Source organism: Fonsecaea erecta (genome assembly GCF_001651985.1).
Source record: "Fonsecaea erecta strain CBS 125763 chromosome Unknown Scaff3, whole genome shotgun sequence".
NCBI lineage: Eukaryota > Fungi > Ascomycota > Eurotiomycetes > Chaetothyriales > Herpotrichiellaceae > Fonsecaea > Fonsecaea erecta.
This window is the reverse complement of record NW_017387246.1, coordinates 1,606,011-1,624,335: the sequence shown is the minus strand read 5'-3', so window position 1 is coordinate 1,624,335 and position 18,325 is coordinate 1,606,011. Positions and strand designations below refer to the sequence as shown.

The following is an 18,325-nucleotide window of genomic DNA, read 5'->3' as shown; positions in this document are numbered from 1 at the left end:
CATCAGCTCAGCTTTTGCGGAGCCCAACGATAGCCCCGAGGTCAGGTCGGCGTTGAAGTAAAGAATAAACTCGCCACAGTGAAGTAAGCCATACCGCAGCATGATCAAGCGCAAATGTCGTCTCGTAATCTCTGTTCTCAGTCTTGAACCTTCTTTTCATGACCTTCAAAATTCGCGTAACCCATAATCGCATAAGCATAGAAGTAGTCATCATTCAGAAGACAGTGCCGTCTGAGATGATGCCAATGGGAGGCCCTCCAGTGATAGGGCGGGACACTTGTGCGATTTCACGCCCACCCTGTCAAAATCTGTCAGTGCATAGTGCCAAATCGTCTTTTGGGAGTGTCTCACCTTCCAAGTTCCTGCCTCAAGCATTTGGGCCAAAGTCAACTGTTGCGCGCCTTGCAGCCCAAGGCCTGCATTGACTGCAACAAGGAGTTCGTCCAAAAAGCCAACAGTGACGGCGCGCCACTCCACAATCACATCATCGCTGGGTTCGAAAGTTGGCACCACTTCCACTGCATTGCCATCTCCGACAGTTTCGTGGTAGGTCTTCAATCCCCGCTGCTGGTCTTCATCTTTCAGCGTAAGCAAGCCTGTATCTACCAACAAGCCACCATTGCGGTACTCAGGAAGACCAGTCATCAATTCAGCCCCTGCGAAATGAACATTGAGCAGCTTGGTCATGGGGACCATCAAGGAATAGCACAGCCACTGTGTAAGCTTGTGGAAGGGAACAATGGTCTCCCAAGGTTGTGCCGGGGGAGATTTGGGCATGGCTCGGCAAGGCCAGGCATCTCCGAGAGACACCCCCTGGATGGTAGTCCGAGTTGCGGGCCAAATACTTGATAGGCCGTCCATGAGAACGCTCCACAGAGTGGGGAGAAGAATCACAGGAACCGAAGCGGCTTGAGTGGTGGGATGTGACAAAAGATAGTCTGGACACAGTCAGCAGAGAATCGAAAAAGATGCAAATGCATGGACTCACCGATCATGTTCCCTGGGCGGCCTTCAACACCAAAGATCTCGGCGTTCTGCTGCAAAGCAGAGGCCAGTCGAATCAGCAACCCAGTCCGGCCCTTAAGTCCCGACATAGGGTTGGTGTCCGAGACTTGCATCCCTTTGGCCAAACTCTCCATATTCATTTTATTCAGGCCAGCGGCGTCGACTTGATGAGGTTGGTTGGGATCGCTGCTGAAAGCTCCAGCTTTGAACATTTCCAAGCTCGCCACGGCCAGACCCTCACTCCTGGAGTACACTTTGCCCGACTCCTTGGACTTGTAGGACCACTTGGTGCCAGCCCCAGCATCCAGAAGTACAGATACCAGGAACAGATCAATCAGCCGACGTGCCCTCTCCTGGTTGTCAATTGATGTTGGCCACGATTGCAACAACTGAGTGACCCGGGGTCTTCCTCCGACTTCAAAATGTTGCCAGCGGCCATGAGGGGGAATAGAGGCGTAATCACCCTGGAAGTCACGCTGCACATGATCAGCGACTTGCTAACGCCAACGTGATTTTCCCAAGCTTACCTTGATAATGGCAACCACGTAATCGGCGGTGTCCTTGAACTTGGACATGTCTACATCGAAGTGGTTGAGAGCATTGACTCTGGCCTCCTCCAGAACCAGCCTTGTCCTTTCTCGAACAGCATGGATACTTCGAAGGTAGGCTGCTGGTTTCAAGACTGGATCAGGGGGCTCTGGAATAGGGATTTCTGGCATGGTGCCTCCTAGCGACGGTGAGGATGATTTCGAACTGACGAGCTTTGGCGACTTGTGCGAGTAGTTGGAGATGCGTTCAACCGTCACAGCAGGGCGCAACAGGGCTTTGTCAAGTGTGGATTCATCAGGTGGTAATTTTGAGTCTTTTCTCTTGAAAATTCCCTTCATGGCGGAGAAGGCCTATCGACGTAGCGACGGGCCTATCGCGGCAGGCGGGGAGATGCAGGAGAGCCGATAGCCGGATACCCTGCCTAATCAGCTGCAAGGGACGGTCGAGACAGTGGCCATGCAGTGAAACGGGCTGAGTGAGGAGTTACTTCGCACGACTGGTCTGCTTATTTTTCTTTCCCTCACTGACAATTATTGATGGGATGAACGACGCCGTGACTGACTTGTAACGAACGGAGCTTGACGAGTCTTTTGTGACGGTAAGCGATCGAAGAACAGGGCGCAAGCGAGGACTGTCGAGCGAATGAACATGGAGCGGAAGGGCTCAGTTGGGACACGAATGAAATTGGCAAAATTGGCGTCAGAGAACTTGAAGGGAAAAGAGGGAGTGAGGAGGCAGAAAGAAACGGAAAAGGTAACTTTCACTTTGACGTCTTGAAATCTGAAGAAGAGAGGGAGAAAAAATTGGTAAATTGGGAAAAGTACAAGACCTGTCTCTCGCATGTGCTGCCTCCATATTATCTACCAAACCCAAAGCATTCCTTTCTCCGTCCAGTTTCCTGAGATATCAACCCGCGTTAGATTGAGGTCTCAAGACGGATATGCAGCTTTCAGGAGAACAAGAGGGGGATTGTTGACGACGATCGAATTGCTGCGGCCACGCGGGAGCAATGGCGCAACACCACCGACGCCCCGAGATTCTGGCGGGGTGAATGGTGCCTGGTGATGGTTAAGTGAAGCCTAGTGAGCCCAAGAGAGCCTAGCAGTAGCCTGCGTTGGCGCTGGTGGTGGCCTTGAGCCCACTAGCCTCGCTAAAGAGCCTAAGCAGGCGGCGCCGTTTGCTTCATCACTGGCCAGGTTCCGTGATCCAAAGTCCAGGCACCTTGGGAACTTCCACACCCCGCGTTAGTGAGTGTGCTGTGTCTCGGGGGGATAGTCGCGCTTATTTCGCCCTCGACGCAGTAGCGGCCCCCAGTGGTGCCAGTGCCTATTGAGCCCAAACTCATCTTCCTGCGAATCCTTTGTTCGCGTGGCCGCCACCGCACCCGCCAAAGTGGAACCTCCAAAGTGACGCAGGGTGTCCTCTGATCCCCATCTCTCCCAGAAGGCAAGGCAACAACGTTTCAGGGTACGAAGAAATCCAAGGCTGATGCCTTCATCAATTGACCAGGAACCTACATACATATCCTCTGACTTGAATGTCTGCGATCGGCCCTGGTCCGACATTTCACAGTCAACCCTTCAAAGAAGCTAAGAAGTAGCTCTGATTGATATCATCTCGTTGATTCCTTGCGTCCTGCTCCCCATCGCACCGTCTCGATCTGAAACAAACCAGTCCCTGTTCGCATCGAGCGTCGAAATCTCGGCCCTGATTCCGAGATTTCGCTCTATCCCATGGTCCACTAAGACGAATGCCGTGCAGGCTCGATGCGAAGGCAGTATGGAGAATGACCAGAGGGACAGTCGCCTATTCACCCTCCCTGCAGAAATCAGAGCCTCCATCTTCGAACTTGTTTTGACCTCCTACGATGACCATACCAAACCGTACCGAGCCGACCGGAAATACTACCGACCGGGCTACGTTCATCATCAGAAATTCGATTATTCGCTGCTACTCACCTGCAGAGCGATCTATAGAGAGGCCCGGCTTTTGCCCATCTCACTCAACGAGCATGTATTCTGGCTATTCAATGGTCCTTGGAAGTTCATATCCCCCATTCACCGAAACTCGGCCCGTTGGAATAAGTGGTATCTCAGTTTGACAGGAGATCAGAAAAGCGCAATACAAACAGTCCACATCTTCGCCCAACAGTATTATTTGGAGAGCCTTGTGTTAACCGACGCCTGGAGTTTCTCATTCAGAACATCCACCCTTCACTTAACCCTTCGCAATGCTGACTGGTGGTCTCATGAGGCCCCCTGCGGATCCAGCAATCGTCTGGGCATTTGCCCGTGGCGTTCCAGTCGAACCTCATATCAGGAGATGATCTCTGAGCCACTTGAGCCCAGCCTCAGTTATGTCAGGGCCCGCATGACTGAAAATACCTGGGGAGGAGCTATCTGCAGAATTCGTGGGCTGAGAAAGCTGGTGATGGAATTTGAGATCGATGAGAAGAAACAGTCGCAATTGAAGGTTGTCGCTGAAAGAGCCAAGCATTGGATATTCCCGCTGGCGAAAGAGGAGTTTGTGCTCCAGTGGACGGGACAGCTGGAGGAATCCTCTTGGGAAGGCCTGCGAGACCTCAGGGATGATTACCATTTCAAGAGGGAGCGCGTTCTGGCACCGAACCTCCCAAAGCGCAGACATTATGTGGTGAAGATGACTTGGAGAGCCTCAAAAACCGCCACATGCGAAGGACTTTCCAAGACCAAAGCTATGTCAGGGGGCTTAGTTGCAGCGGCGAGAATCAGTGAGCCTGGACAGACCCTGTCTACCTAAGGGGCCTTGAATTTTCGAAGACAAAGTAACCCATCCAGCATGTAAACAGGTATTTAATATACTGGGTATCCCCACAAAAGGAGATGTGGCTGCGCCTCTATGTGGCGCTGCTCGCCGCCCCATTGGGACAGTGCATCAACATCCGTGAGATGGTATGACACTCTCAGCTTGCGTTTCCTCCCTCCTACATTCGCTGCTATCACCCGGTGACACTATCGCATCTGCCATGTCCATTTCAAAGAAGACCAGTCCTTATTCATGAACACCAAGTCTTCGCGACAATGGAGGACATAGCGGGGTTGAACTGGAGTTCGACCCCGGCCAGCGGACAGAACTCGAAACCAGCGCCTGCGACATCCAACTTCCCTGCCTTCAACACATTGAAACCCACTCCTCCGACTTCAGGAAGAGCCTCTCCATTCAATGCCACTTCGATCCAGCCTCCCTCCAAGCCCTCTACCCCCGCAAACGACAGCTTCGCGAACCTCGTGTCTTTCGGCCCTACACCGCAGAAGAATCTCTCATTGTCGGAACAACACAGGATTCAGGCGGAGGCCAAGCTACAGCAGCAGAAATCTCAGACTCAGAGACTGAAAGATCAGTATGCTGGCGGAGACGATCAATTTTGGAACAATCTAGGCAGTGGAAGAGGGACGCCGGCGATTGATAACGCGAAGAATCAGACCACAAACAAGAAGAATAACGAGTTAGACGACACTGATGACGATCTATTTGCTGCTTTTAATAAACCAACTGCTGCGAAGAATGGCCCTATTACTGCATCTGTACAGAAAAGGCCTGTGAATATTGATGACAATGATGACCCTTTCGGACTCTCAGCACTTCCCCCCAGACGGGCAGATACCGCCGCCACTGTGAGCACCATTGCCGATGACGACGACGACGTGCTTGGACTCCTAGGAAAGCCTGCATCTGCTGCCAGGCAAAAATCTCCCCCACTCACAATGGAAAGGTCGACTGCGGAGCTTCATCCGCAAGATAAAGCAGTTGCCGAACTGGTTGATATGGGCTTTCCAGCGGATAAGGCAAAAGTTGCTCTAGAGGCTACGGAGTCGGGACTTGATATCCAAGCCGCCGTGGGCTATCTATTAAACCAAGCTCACGCCGAAGCGCAAAAAAAAGCTCAATCAAGAACTGCGTCCGGGCAGAGAGGCGATCCGGAGACTGGCAGGATGAAATCCCGGAACGAAGGGCACACATCAAGGACGAGGCCGCTGTGGGAAGACGGGGAAGGCTCCCGCAATCGTTCCAAAGGCTCCACTCACAATGGAGATAAAGATTTTGAACAGCTTGCAACAGAATTCGGCAGTAGTTTCTTGAAAACGGCCAACTCTCTATGGAAGCAAGGTACGAAACGAGTTCAGCAGGCTGTCCAGGAATTCAATGCCGATGGTGAGGCGGGTGGCCAGCCCCGTTGGATGCGGGAAGTGGCAGAGCGACCGACCAGAAAAGAACAGCCGCAACGGCAGCCGGAAATCGAGACAGGGCGTGGTAGAAGCAGACCTAGTTCAGAAGCTCGCGGCCAAGCAAACATGACAGATGAGGCCATGATGTTGGAATCCAACAGACCAACACCTGTACCACGACCTTCCCCTTCGACCAGGCCGGCTCGACCTTTTGACACGAGTGCCGAGAACTCTCGCGACCACTCACCGATTATAAATTCACGATTGCGGGAATCACTCCCTCAAACACAGCCGGCGTTTCTACGACAGCAAAATCAGTCCCCTGCCACAAATTCGAGAGCCAGTTTAAGCCGCGCTGCCGCCGACGAACAGGCTGCTCAAGCGTATGTCAGTTCAGCTCGACGCCGAAAACAACAACCTCAACCTGTTCAAGAAGCGCCGCCAGGTGTTGTTGCAGAACCGAATCTGCTTGAAGGCGGGTTTAAAGACACTTCTCCAGCCCTTCCGCGTCCAGCGGCAGCCAATGCTGGAATGAGCAAACCTGTCCCTCGTCCTCATTCACAACCAGTCAAGCAGCGGATCGACCCACCCCCAGTTCAGGTCCGGCCTCCCCCTCCCGCTCGTACTATCCCCTCCATCTCAGGCATCGCACTCCAAGCCAGTCACTCCCACCGTGAGAAGGGCAACGAACACTTCAAGCGTGGGGACTATGCTTCGGCGCACCAGTCTTACGCGACTTCCTTGTCGCACTTGCCCGATGCTCATCCGCTTACCATAGTGCTTTTGACAAACCGTGCTCTTACGGCGTTGAAGATAGGCGAGCCAAAACAAGCCATTGTCGATGCCGACAAGGCCATAATGATCATAGGTCCATCGAAGGGCGAGAATGAGATCATAGAGATCTCCAGTTCGACCGACACCGGGAATAAGCCGATGCGCGAGTACTACGGCAAAGCACTCATGCGCAAAGCCGAAGCACTGGAACAGATGGAGAAATGGTCCGACGCCGCTGTCGTCTGGAAGGAGGCTGTGGAAGGAGGCCACGGCGGTGCGACGAGTATCCAGGGTCGAATGAGGGCGGAGAAGGCAGCAAACCCACAGAAACCAAAAAGTGCATCTGCCTCGACAGCTGCTGCAACGAGGAACTCTGGTTCAGCTTCAACACCACCCTCGTCGACCCTGCGCCGAGCGCCGCCCGTTGCGGCGTCTACCAGCCTCAAGCCAGCGGAGGCTGTTTCTCGTCTTCGTGCTGCGAACCTCGCCGCAGACAAGCTCGACGATGAGAAATTCCGTCTCTCTGAGTCTGTCGATGCGCGCATCAACGCCTGGAAATCCGGCAAGCAGGACAATCTCCGTGCCTTGCTGGGTTCTCTGGACGCTGTTCTCTGGGAAGGCAGCGGGTGGAAGAAGATAAGCATGGCCGACTTGGTCCTCCCGGGCAAAGTCAAGGTGCAGTATATGAAGGGGATTGGTAAGGTGCATCCTGACAAGGTACGTATACGTGTTGTGAGTTCAACTTGGAAAATATGGCTCATCTCGATCATCGTGGACCAAATGCTATCGGAGCTCCTTCAGTGCTTGGGTTTAACTTGAAGAGAGATCGCCGCTGACTCTTGATCCCAAACTTTCTAGATTCCCACCGACGCCACCACCGAGCAGCGAATGATCGCTGGAGCTGTCTTCAGTGCGTTGAATGACGCCTGGGACAAATTCAAGGCCGAGAATGGCTTATAGTTCCTGAGACGAGATTGTGAGGCTACCTTGTAACCCAGCGTTTGGCGCTCCCCTCGTTGGGGATGTTTTACCACAGGACCATCAAGACGGAAAATTGTAGATGCGTAGCCAATACCCTAGATAGATGCAAAAGAAATTTGACTGTCACAACCAACAGAACAGAACAGTCCTCTGGTGTTGCGAGCTGAGGATATATTCTCATCAACACGGGTCAATTGGTTGATGCTGCTCAAATACTTGTACAATTGCCTTACAATTCCACACACGAACTCTCTCTCATCACTTCTTCTTCTGGGCAGTCTTCTGTCCTTTATTGGATTTCTTGCCCTTGGTCTTCCTCATCGCCCTGGCCGCTTTGGCCTCCATCCCTCTCTTCACTCTGAGCGCCCGTTTCTTCCATGCCAGCCAGCGGTCGTTGCGGTCGTACTCCCGCACCTTCACTCCCTTCCTCTCGGCCGTCCAGCCGATCGATGTGTTTGCTTCACGATACGTGCCTTGCCGATTGAACGCTGGGGGTGGCGCTGCCGGCGTGGGTGTAACAGCTCCTCCAGAGGACTTGAATATCACCTGAGCGTGGCCCTTACTGCTCTGGCTCAGATGGGCGTCGAGGAACGACTCATCAACGGACTTCTGAGACTCTAGGGGGGGCTTCATGGGCGCGGCGTACATCCCTAACCGTCGGCGAGAAGGTGCATTGCGCGGTGTGGGAAGTTGAGATCGCGGACCTTCTTTCTCCAGTGCCACGCCGATGTATCGCCTCTTGGGATGCTTCAGGGGGTCACGGTAGTAGCGGACATAGCCGTATTCAAGGGCGTAGATGGTGTGATCTTTGCCGATGCCGACGTTCTCGCCGGGGAACCATTTTGTCCCTGTCGGAGCCAGAGTCAATAAATTTTGCCGGTGCCTTCGCAGACCCCAGTATCGAGCTTACCTCTCTGCTTGAAGATTATGTTTCCCGGGTGCACCCATTCTGAGGATCCCTTTTTGGCTCCCAGACGTCTTCCTGCGGAGTCAGAGGGACCGTTTGCGCGGCCTTGCTGTGCGTGGGAGGCATGTCGAACGAAGATAGTTGAGGTCCGCGGATTCAGGTGCGCATGCTTTGAGCACAGGCTCAGGGCACTCAAAGACGAAGCTAGCGCGGCTAGAGACGCCTCGGAGGACACTAAAGGTCTGTATATTCGAGGTTGGAGCATGGTGGGAGTGGTGGTCAACTGAAAGGGCTACTCGGTACACAGGAAGATGTCTGCGAGCAGATCGACGCATTGAGACTGAGCAGCAAGGTGAAAAACCAAGCCAACCTCAATTAGGCACAATTTAGATCACGTGAAAAGCGAAGACTCGACCGTAGAAAGGAGGCGGCGCCAAGCCTACGGTGAGGCATTGGTGGAACTCCGTCATGTTGTCGACACCCTGGCGCGTCAAGCATATTCACTCGTTCTCCCTTTCCTCATATCTCTACCCAAACTCTTCTGGCCCTCTAAAATCACACCATGAAGGCACTCGTTACCATAATACTCTTTCTGGCAGGCCTGACCTCCGCCCAATTTCAGTTCTTCGAGCAGTTCTTCCACGGAGGCCAGCAGAACCAAGCACCTCAGGAGAAACAAAATGTCCCCAGTGATTCCAATTGGTATCGCCAGAACTGGGACGGAGGTATGTTATCTTTCGACTCTACCATGAAGCTCACCTGTGCATTACGTTTGACCCTCCCTCGCTCCATGGTTTTGGCAGGATGTGTGGAATATCAATTCGAAAGGGCCACGTTGTCGACATGGCAACGGCTGACTGGTCTTACCACCTAGCAACTTGCAACAATTACTTGTGCCCGGATACACTCGCCTGTGTTCATTTTCCGCACCACTGCCCATGTCCGCATCCCGACGTGGAAGACAAAGTCGAACTCGGAGACGGCATAGCCATCTGCGCCAGCAAAGGAGGTTTCAAGGTCGGCGAGACGGTGCGCAAAATCGAGTTGGCGAGAAAGGGTCTGCTGTGACACAATCGGAGGACCCAGCAGTAGTTACTCCGTCAGAGCCTAATTCCACAGGCGCCATTTTGTCGAGCACTTCCAAGGTAGGTGGTTCCACCCTGGGTTGTTTGCGGAAGCTAACCGTCTGATGAGGCCATTTACCCTGACCACGGGACAACGTGTCAAATGCTATGACACGGGTGTGATAACTAGATCTATGCCCCGAACAATCAATTCCTCAAGAGTTACAAGACAAGATTTCCTCGAACATACCGACTCTTTGAAAAACAAATTAGGATTTCCTGCCTGCTATTCGACCAGTTCGATTAGCTCTTCTCAGCCTTAACTTGTGAACTTGTCAACATACCTCCGTTTGGCCCCGGATACCAGATGGAATTTCAGGATCCGGGCGGCGTTGCAGGATTGGCGAGCGAGCCGGATTCTTGAAAATCTGTGGTACGGTCTGACACGGGAAACATGCCAATATACTATAGACCGGCTGAGGAGTGCTCAACTCTAATTAAATGGCTGCCGTATCACATAGTTTTCTGATCATCTAGATGAGAAATGGGATATCGCCGTGTCTAAAGGCGAACGAATTGCGCGTTGAAAGTTTTCATCCACTCTAGCATTGGGGCGGACTAGAATACCGAAAGCTGAATAATATCCAACCGTTAGGTCTGCCGAGAAAGCATTTCAACCCCATGTTCCTCACCCCTGTATCCCCGTCGAGCATCCAATTAACCCAATCCATGAAAACCATCCCAAGAACAGGCGAGGCTGGAACAAACCTGCTGAAACTTACAAATACCCAGATGCCAATACCCCGTCCCGCTGGGTTTTGGATCGTGAAGAATGTCTCCCCGTCGATGCATTGACGTCGCTACCCAGAGCATATTTTCCTAGGTACCCACGGCTACCCAATGATGATGGCAGATGAAGCTGTTGAAATCCCGGAGGAATGGGTTACAGCAATGGAGGCATGCAGTCGGAAAAAGAAGGAAGGTCATGATGTGTGCCAAGCCATAGAAAATCCACTAGCCACGAGCACCACAGGTAGCGAGTGAACCTTAAGTAAAGCTAGTACAGGCTAATGGACTCTAGAGTGAGCTAACTTCAGACCAGTCCGAGATAGTGCCTAGTGCAACAAGTTATCATGCTACCCCATCTCCAAACTCACTCCGCTCGGCACTCAGCTTTTCCCGTAAACTCAATACATGTCGCCGCTCAGAAACTTATCAGATATCCTGCAAACTTCTCTTCATCATTCTGGTGGCCTCAGTCCAATCTTCCCAGCACGGAAAAGAGTACATTACAGCGCTATAAGTCTTTGCCATTGCAGATCACATTACACTGAGCGCAGACCATACGAGCTCTTTCTCCGTCCGACCTCGGGTGCAGTAGCTTTGGGGGCTCAAAAGCCTGCCTCCAGGTTTCCTGAGTGTGTCTAAGTGTTGTCGGTCGCCAGCTGCTGGGGGTAATGGGCTGAAACCTTCGTAAATTCCAGATGCTTCTTTTCCCAGGCGCCTTTACAACCACATCGCTTGAGAGTCCCGATTCGACTCAAGCAGAGCCTGAGGTTCTCCATCGTCTGGACCAACCTTGAAGATGCAGGACGAGGCCGAGAGTCCGACTGGGTCTCCCGTTCCTTCGAATTCTAGAAAAAGACGATATGCTCGCGTGAGCAGGGCATGTAATGAATGCCGCGTCCGCAAAATCCGGTGCAATGGACGCCAACCATGTGAACCATGTAAAGACTTTGAACGTTGTCAGTATCATCCCTGGAATCCCACTTTCCTTCTCTTAGGCTACTAACACTACCTATAGATTGTACATTTACATCGACACGGGGCCAACGTATGTCCGGCGCCCCCCGAACGAAAATCCTCGAGGATCGACTTCGCCGAGCAAGATCCTTGATAACCAGGCTTCAGTCCCAGTTCCCGTCGGCTCAACTCAATATTGAAGTCACTAGCATCTTTGACTCTCCGCCTGGGTCGCCCACTAACACAGACGCTCTTGGCTCGTTGGATTCGAGCTCTGAAGACCACCTGGAGAACATGTTGGATGGTAAAGGCCGACTCACCTCTAACAAAAACTCCACAGAGTACTATGGGGGTGGTTCGGGTTTTGCGTTCCTTCAACAGACGCAGCTGCTGTTTAATCAAGACACTCCCGCGACTGAACCACGAAACGGTAGCCACCTTTCACTTGATGCTATGTCCAGGCTTTTCGATTCGCCACTGCCAGATAAGCAGGCACTGGCAACCGATATTCCCATCTCGAAGTTGCTACCCTCTAGGCAGTCAGCCACAGAGTTGTTGCATGCCGTGTTTGGACAAACCTATCAATTGTTACAATTTCTCCATGAACCCACTTTTCAGAAGCAGACGGACCGAATATATGACCTTGACCCAATGGACTTTGAAGATTCTGACCACGATTTTCTACCACTCTTCTACTCAGTAACTGCCCTGGGATATCTATTTCATCAGAAAGTGCACCACAAATATGGATGCAGAGGCGCCGTCAACCAAGCGTGAGTGGAGAAGGCAATTGATGACCTCCACAATGCTGACTCTGTCTAGAATGCGACACTTCATTGCAGCTCGACGAATGGTCGACCTCGACCGTTGTCGCGATATTTCAACTCTCCAGACGTTGCTCTGCTTTGTCCTTTTCCTGATGTCAACTGCCCGTCTAGCTACAGCACACACCTTTATCGGACTGGCTGTTGCAGCTGCCATGAGGATGGGACTGCACTCTCAAGCATCCTGTGAAGGGCTGTCTGACCTCGAGAAAGACATCCGACGCAGAACGTTCTGGACGATAGTTAAACTGGACATCTACAGTGGTACAGTCCTTGGACTTCCAGGGATGATCAAACTTGACTATGTGGATCAGCCGAAACCCAGTGGCCACATTAATGACTATGCGGACGAGGACAGCGGTGGGTTTGCCTCTCTGAGCACCAGACGGATGTTCGCAGCCTCGGCGCAATATCTAGATGTCCTTTTGATTATGAGCAAAGTGGTGCAGAAGTTATATCCAAAGACCGACTCCGAGGCTCATCGCGAGGGTGAGCCTAAAAAGATCTATGTTAGCAACGCCACTATACTCGAGATCGAGAATGAATTCAAAGCTTGGAGAGATGGGTTGTCTGACTCACTGGGTCTGGACGACGAGGACAACAACGCAAGCAGGTAAAGAACACCCGACAATCCCTTTTGATTTTCGCATGTGGCGCTGACTCGTGAAAGCATTGTTTACGAGTTGGAGATGGTCCACAACTTCGGTTACATTCTGCTTTATCGGCCATTTTTGCATTACCTGGCAAAGGCCAGGAGTGAGAATCCTCCAGACGTACGACTTTTGCGATGTGCTGCGTGCTGTGTCAAGATATCTAGGTTTACCATTTCCCGGTCCAACGAGATGCTCCAAAAAGGGTTCCTTGCTCCAGCTGCATGGCAATCGGTATACACGGTGTTTCTAGCGTTAGTTACGCTGGTTTTCTTTCTTGCTACACAGCACGGCAACAAGGACTATGCCGTCATTCAGAAGGAGACTGAAACAGGAGTCCGAATCCTCGCCAGGACATCTTGCCAGGATATTGGTTCGAGAAGATGTCTGGACGTTTTGAGAGTAAGTTCGGCGGCCGCGGCTGAGGGTCTGGCATGCTAACATAGTGTGCAGGTGCTTACCAAGAGGCTCTCACACATTATCAACCTAGACATAGACGAGATCTCCGCAGGAGTTCAAATCTACTGCCAAGATAGCAATGGGGACACGGCTGTTCCGGAGCCAGGAGTATATCCCAATGATTCTTACTCTTCTCTGCTGGGCCGTTTCCGAGGGAGCAGCATGAGAGAGCCGCCGAGTCTTCCAAATAGCCAACAGTTTGTGTTCCAACATTCATCCGGAACCCTGCAAGGTCCTCCGTTGCACGGCGTGCTTAACGCAACACAAATCTATTCTTCTGAATCAGTGGCTTATCCGGCTCAAACATCGACTTGGGAACAAGTGGCAGGATGGCCCACCGCGGCAAGCAGTCCTTATCTTGCAAGGCCATCTTTGAGTCATGCTTCCCCTCCACCTCCCATGGACGTCTCTGAATCCCTTCCACATTCCGACATGGAAGTGCCCTACGCCGACGGGTTCGCATGGCCCTTTCAAATGACAGCTCACGCAGGGGATGGACGTCACAACAGTACCGATCCATCCCAACCACAGTCGGAATCCCATGGACTTACACCTCAAGATATTGCTGCCTTTATGCGAATTAATCCTGGAGACGAACCATTCCTTTAGCTTTTGGAATCTATAGGCATCGGTCAGTTCTAGGGGAGGAAACTTTGTAGGAGATCTATTGACATATTCGTCAGGCGACCATGGCTTCGCACAAATTCTAGATCAAAGTCTGCGAAGCAAGCACGCCAAAAATATGACGTCTGATATCGTTTTCGAAATGCCATGCTGGCCTCGTGATCGATCAACAATGCTATTGCAGGGTGTGTTGGACGCCTTTCTATCGTATGAAGGGTCATCGCGGTCATGAGGCTCTTGGTTACATGGCCCCTCTCCGATCTGCAGCCCTACGGAATGTTCGATGAAAATTCCATGAGAGGAGGCGGAAGCCACTGCTCACTGCTCCCAGGAAAGTCGCCAAAAGCGCCTGTGGTACCTGGCCATTTCCAATCAACCGTAGGGGGCCAGGTTTCGGCAAGACAAACAGGGAGGAGCCTGTTCCTTTGTTCCTGTGATCATTATCGAGCCAGGGTTCAATACGAACACGTCGCAGGACGAAGACCCTGCGTCAACCACCGGAACCAATGTGCCGAGTCAAGCGAGACAACGGTGGATCTCAAGCTGTCAACAAGCCAAGCACAACCCTGTGCCATGTGCCGCAGTTCCTGTCTTTCCCGATGCCGTTGGCTGAAATCAAGGCGTGCTCGGCCCCATTCTTCGGGCACTGCCACTCGCCAAAGTGAGGCTACAGGCACGCGGGGAGGCTGAGATGCTCTAACGGGTTTGACCCTGGCCTCCGCATTCCTTGGATGTGCCTTTCAGAGTCATGTTCCCGCCCATTTCTCTTCTCTGGCATTATAGGGGAATAGGCGAATTTGTTAAAGATAGCCAAATATTTCGCTCGCTCTTCCATGCTCGTCGACGCTACATCAACACTTTGGTGGTTACCAAGTCAATTACCGTCATGGATCCATTCTCTCTCGCCCTGGGTGCTCTTCAGATAGCTGCCGCCTGTGTTTCATGCACCAGCACCGTGATCAAGATATACGGAGGCATCAACTCTGTTGACGATCGAATCAGGTCTTTCTGCGATGAAGTAGCGGCTTTGCGAGCAACTTACGAGGGCCTGGAGAAGAGCCTCTCTTCCCCTCCACTGGCTGAGGCTGTGCGTGTGGCCAATAAGACCGATGATGGCGCTCACTTGTGGCAACAAATCAAAGATGCGCTTGAAGATTCCAAGAATACCATGAAGCGAGTCAATGAGATCCTTACCCAGATTGCCAAAATATCTGGATTTGCGCGTAAGGTGAAGGCTCACTTACAAGAAAGCCTCCACAATGGCGAGCTGTCTCGACTCCGCCAGCGCATCCAGTTCTTCAACTCAGCCTTGTCGCTGCCTATTCAGATGGTCTGCGTCATGCTCCAACTTGAGCAGAGAGGAATAACAATCGAGCATCAGACATCACTGGATGCGAAACTCCTCACGCTTGAACGAACCATGAAGGCGCTCATTCAGAGTCTCAATTCCCCGTCCCGTCTACAAACACTGGGTGGTTCTACAATCGCTGCTACAGAGACCATGCGTTCGGGCCACGATGATGGAATGAAGACCTATCTTGCCTTTGCCAAACAATTTCTGAGCACCGCTTCTGCCGCTGCCAGTACAAGATCTTCGTTGAGTACCATCTCCCCACCAATCGAACCCGAAGCCCTGCGTGACGTCCCGAAGACCGCTGCCAATGAGGTGTCATTCCCGACAGATCGCAGAGATCGCGTGGAGGGCTGGATCCAAACCCCTTCAGATTCTACTCTGCCCACAGGTGGTTTCGCTCAACAAGCGTCTAGGTCTGGTAGAGGAAATACAGGAGCTGCATCCGAGGTTGAGTTCCTTCGCGCCCAAAACCACCTGAGGTTGGGCCAGGAGAGTTTCGAAGAAGGCGAATATGCAAAAGCAGAACGGCATTTCCGCAAGGCTCTCGCTCTGATGGAGCGGCATGATTTCGAGGGCAGGATATCTTTCCAGCCGGCGGAGGTCGTTCTTATGCTAGCTGATTGCTGTCGGCAGCAAGAGAAGCTGGATGAAGCAGTTGAATTGCTGCAGCCGGTCGCGGCCATGCGCAGTGACATCTTCCCGGGCAGCTCGAAGGACCAGATTTGCTCGAGCGAGGTGCCGGTGTCTCCGCGTCAGATGCCCGACAAACTGCAAGCACTGGCAGCCAGTCACATGCTAGGACGCGTATTCATTTTAAAGAACGATTTCGACGCGGCAGAAGAGCATGGGCTGCGAGCTTTCATGGAGCGTCGAACAGAACTCGGACCGCAAGATGAGAAGACACTCGAATCGGTGCAGTTGGTTATCGATATCTACCGGGCGCGAGGCGACGACGGTGATGAAGAGGAAGCCGAAGGTTACGAGGTGTTTCTCTCACCGCCCGAGAAGGCGACGCCCACGCTTTCCACCGAGAAGCTCTTGAGCAAGGTTGAAGTACTTCAGCTCAGTCCGGCGCTGGTTTCCCCGGAACCAACTCCAGCTCCAGAAGTGCAGAACAACCATCGACCTAAGCTCATGAACCGGTTGCTGCACCGTGGCCGTCTTTCTCAATCAGATTCAGCTTACTATCTGCCGTCGTCAGAACTACCCAAGCTGACCACCTCCAAGTCCACAACGCTAAACAATCCACAGGATATTGACACGACTAATCCATTTGGGTTTCGAGGTCTCAGTTCGCCCTCGGAAACGTCGACCTACGATCGCTCTCTATCCTTCAACGATGATAGCTCAATAACCACCCCGGGTAGTGCGCAGCTCGAACGGTCTTCCTCAAGCAAAACTTTGGAGCCCACTTATCAAGCCATAGCAGACCTCTGCAATGAGAAACGACTTGATAAAGCGGCAAAGGTGGCGATGCAGTATCTGAATACGTACCAGTCCAATTACATGGTCATCCGGAAGCCGGAACTCAAGGACAATATCCGCAACGGGACCGGGCACGGACTCGCCAGGACGGGGCGAGGGTACGCCCCTCTACACTTCTTCTGTGAGCTGAAGGAGGAACACGCCGAGGAGGTCAATCTATTAATCAAACATGGCGTGGATGTCAACGCCATCGCTTTTCAAGCCGGCTATACCCAATCAAACCCCAAAGACCCTTTCACCGCCCTGCAGCAAGCCACTGAGAGGGGATTCTCCACCATCACAGGTCTGTTACTTGCGATAAACGGCATAAAGACCGACGTTCGCGACCCGGATGGATACACACCGCTGATGGTGGCTTGTAGGAAGGGCCACCACAGTATCGTCAAGCAACTGCTGGAGTTTCCTCTGCCAAACGAGTTCCCAGCGACCTGGCACGGAAATACACTGCTTCACGACGCTGCGAGACGGTGTGACCCGGTACTAGTTGAGATACTCTTGGAACACACGACGTTCATCGATGAACGAGATCGATTCAGTAAGACGGCGTTGATGCACGCCGTGGTCAAGGCAGACATTGCCGATCCCTCAGAAAAAAGACGACGGATCAAGGGCAGGTCTCAGACCGTGCGAATCTTACTGGGAGCAGGTGCCGACCCTACGCTTCGGGACCACAGGACAAATAAGACGGTACGAGACTACGCTGTGGAAGAAGATGACGCCGAGTTGTTGATGCTTTTGGGACAGGTACCCAGAGCCGGTATCAGCGAGCTGGTGGCGTGAGCGTGCGCCGTTTGTGAAATATTGTTGGATGGCCCTATCTTCTAGCCTTGAAGGAAGAATGTTGAATGAATTCGTACATGTAGCAACAGAACTCTTTTGAATACAGCAGAAGTCGACAGAAAACGGATGCGAGCACCGCCACATCCTGCGCCACATACAGTGACGTCACCCGTGCCCTCAGGTGTGGCGTTAGCGGCACGATGACGATGGAAGTTAATAGAGCTGAGGCTCAAGTGGTTTCATCCTGCCCTTTGCCTGCGGCCTTGATAAGAACCTCAAAACGGCACACGCCCATCTCTTTGTTCTCAACACTGCTGCAAAACACTTATATCACGAACAGAAATAAGTCAATTATACCTCAGACACTCAGCTACAATGTCCGACACGATCCCAGCACTTCTCGTTATCCTTATCACAATTCTCGGTAAGTCTACGCGTACTCTTCAAGCTCCCATTGACCTGTCGCGCGTGCCGCGTTGAGCCACTGCTTTCCGGCATTACATACCAGCTCGCAGTCATGTCTCTTCTGCTAACACGACCCACTCTATAGTACCTCCCGTGGGAGTTTTCCTCGTCGCAGGCTGCGGCGCCGACCTCTTCATCAACATCTGCCTCACGCTCCTCGGGTACATTCCCGGCCACATCCACGCATTCTACGTCGAATATGTTTACTTCGACCGGAGAGACCGAGCGCGACATGGACAACTCACCGGTCAACATGCGCCTGGAGTGTATAGCGAGAGAGTGCAAGCTGGAGGAGCTGTGGGGTACGGGACGATCTAGGGATCTGGTCCTTCGACCCAGGCTGGCTCAATGAGACGACGACGAAAGGCAAGCCAGGTGACTAGACCAAGAGATTGATTCTGTAAGGGCACAGGTTAGGTCTGGAGGGCGTACCCTGCGACCAGTGTCCTCATAAGG

At 52.5% G+C, this 18,325-nt stretch overlaps 7 protein-coding genes across 7 annotated transcripts; 5 read left to right on the top strand and 2 right to left on the bottom strand.

Moving 5' to 3' along the window:
• Positions 1–214: 214 nt before the first annotated feature.
• Positions 215–1,892, bottom strand: AYL99_03834 (hypothetical protein; the record flags this gene model as incomplete). Its single annotated transcript, XM_018835348.1, has 4 exons — positions 215–298; positions 352–938; positions 989–1,481; positions 1,533–1,892. The coding sequence occupies 4 exons, from the start codon at positions 1,890–1,892 to the stop codon at positions 215–217; spliced, it is 1,524 nt and encodes a 507-aa protein (XP_018694998.1).
• A 2,721-nt stretch (positions 1,893–4,613) lies between these two features.
• On the top strand, positions 4,614–7,493 carry AYL99_03833 (hypothetical protein; the record flags this gene model as incomplete). Its single annotated transcript, XM_018835347.1, has 2 exons — positions 4,614–7,250; positions 7,392–7,493. The coding sequence occupies 2 exons, from the start codon at positions 4,614–4,616 to the stop codon at positions 7,491–7,493; spliced, it is 2,739 nt and encodes a 912-aa protein (XP_018694997.1).
• Positions 7,494–7,772: 279 nt separating this feature from the next.
• AYL99_03832 (ribosomal protein L27) lies at positions 7,773–8,686 on the bottom strand (the record flags this gene model as incomplete). The annotated part of the gene is made up of 2 exons (XM_018835346.1): positions 7,773–8,362; positions 8,425–8,686. The coding sequence occupies 2 exons, from the start codon at positions 8,684–8,686 to the stop codon at positions 7,773–7,775; spliced, it is 852 nt and encodes a 283-aa protein (XP_018694996.1).
• Positions 8,687–8,983: 297 nt separating this feature from the next.
• On the top strand, positions 8,984–9,489 carry AYL99_03831 (long chronological lifespan protein 2; the record flags this gene model as incomplete). Its single annotated transcript, XM_018835345.1, has 2 exons — positions 8,984–9,146; positions 9,296–9,489. 2 exons carry the CDS (start codon positions 8,984–8,986, stop codon positions 9,487–9,489), a joined length of 357 nt encoding a protein of 118 aa, XP_018694995.1.
• Positions 9,490–11,158: 1,669 nt separating this feature from the next.
• AYL99_03830 (hypothetical protein) lies at positions 11,159–13,770 on the top strand (the record flags this gene model as incomplete). The annotated part of the gene is made up of 6 exons (XM_018835344.1): positions 11,159–11,230; positions 11,290–11,319; positions 11,397–12,001; positions 12,051–12,665; positions 12,723–13,104; positions 13,156–13,770. The coding sequence occupies 6 exons, from the start codon at positions 11,159–11,161 to the stop codon at positions 13,768–13,770; spliced, it is 2,319 nt and encodes a 772-aa protein (XP_018694994.1).
• A 901-nt stretch (positions 13,771–14,671) lies between these two features.
• Positions 14,672–17,404, top strand: AYL99_03829 (hypothetical protein; the record flags this gene model as incomplete). Its single annotated transcript, XM_018835343.1, has 1 exon — positions 14,672–17,404. The coding sequence occupies one exon, from the start codon at positions 14,672–14,674 to the stop codon at positions 17,402–17,404; it is 2,733 nt and encodes a 910-aa protein (XP_018694993.1).
• Positions 17,405–17,779: 375 nt separating this feature from the next.
• Positions 17,780–18,187, top strand: AYL99_03828 (hypothetical protein; the record flags this gene model as incomplete). Its single annotated transcript, XM_018835342.1, has 2 exons — positions 17,780–17,828; positions 17,955–18,187. 2 exons carry the CDS (start codon positions 17,780–17,782, stop codon positions 18,185–18,187), a joined length of 282 nt encoding a protein of 93 aa, XP_018694992.1.
• Positions 18,188–18,325: the final 138 nt, after the last annotated feature.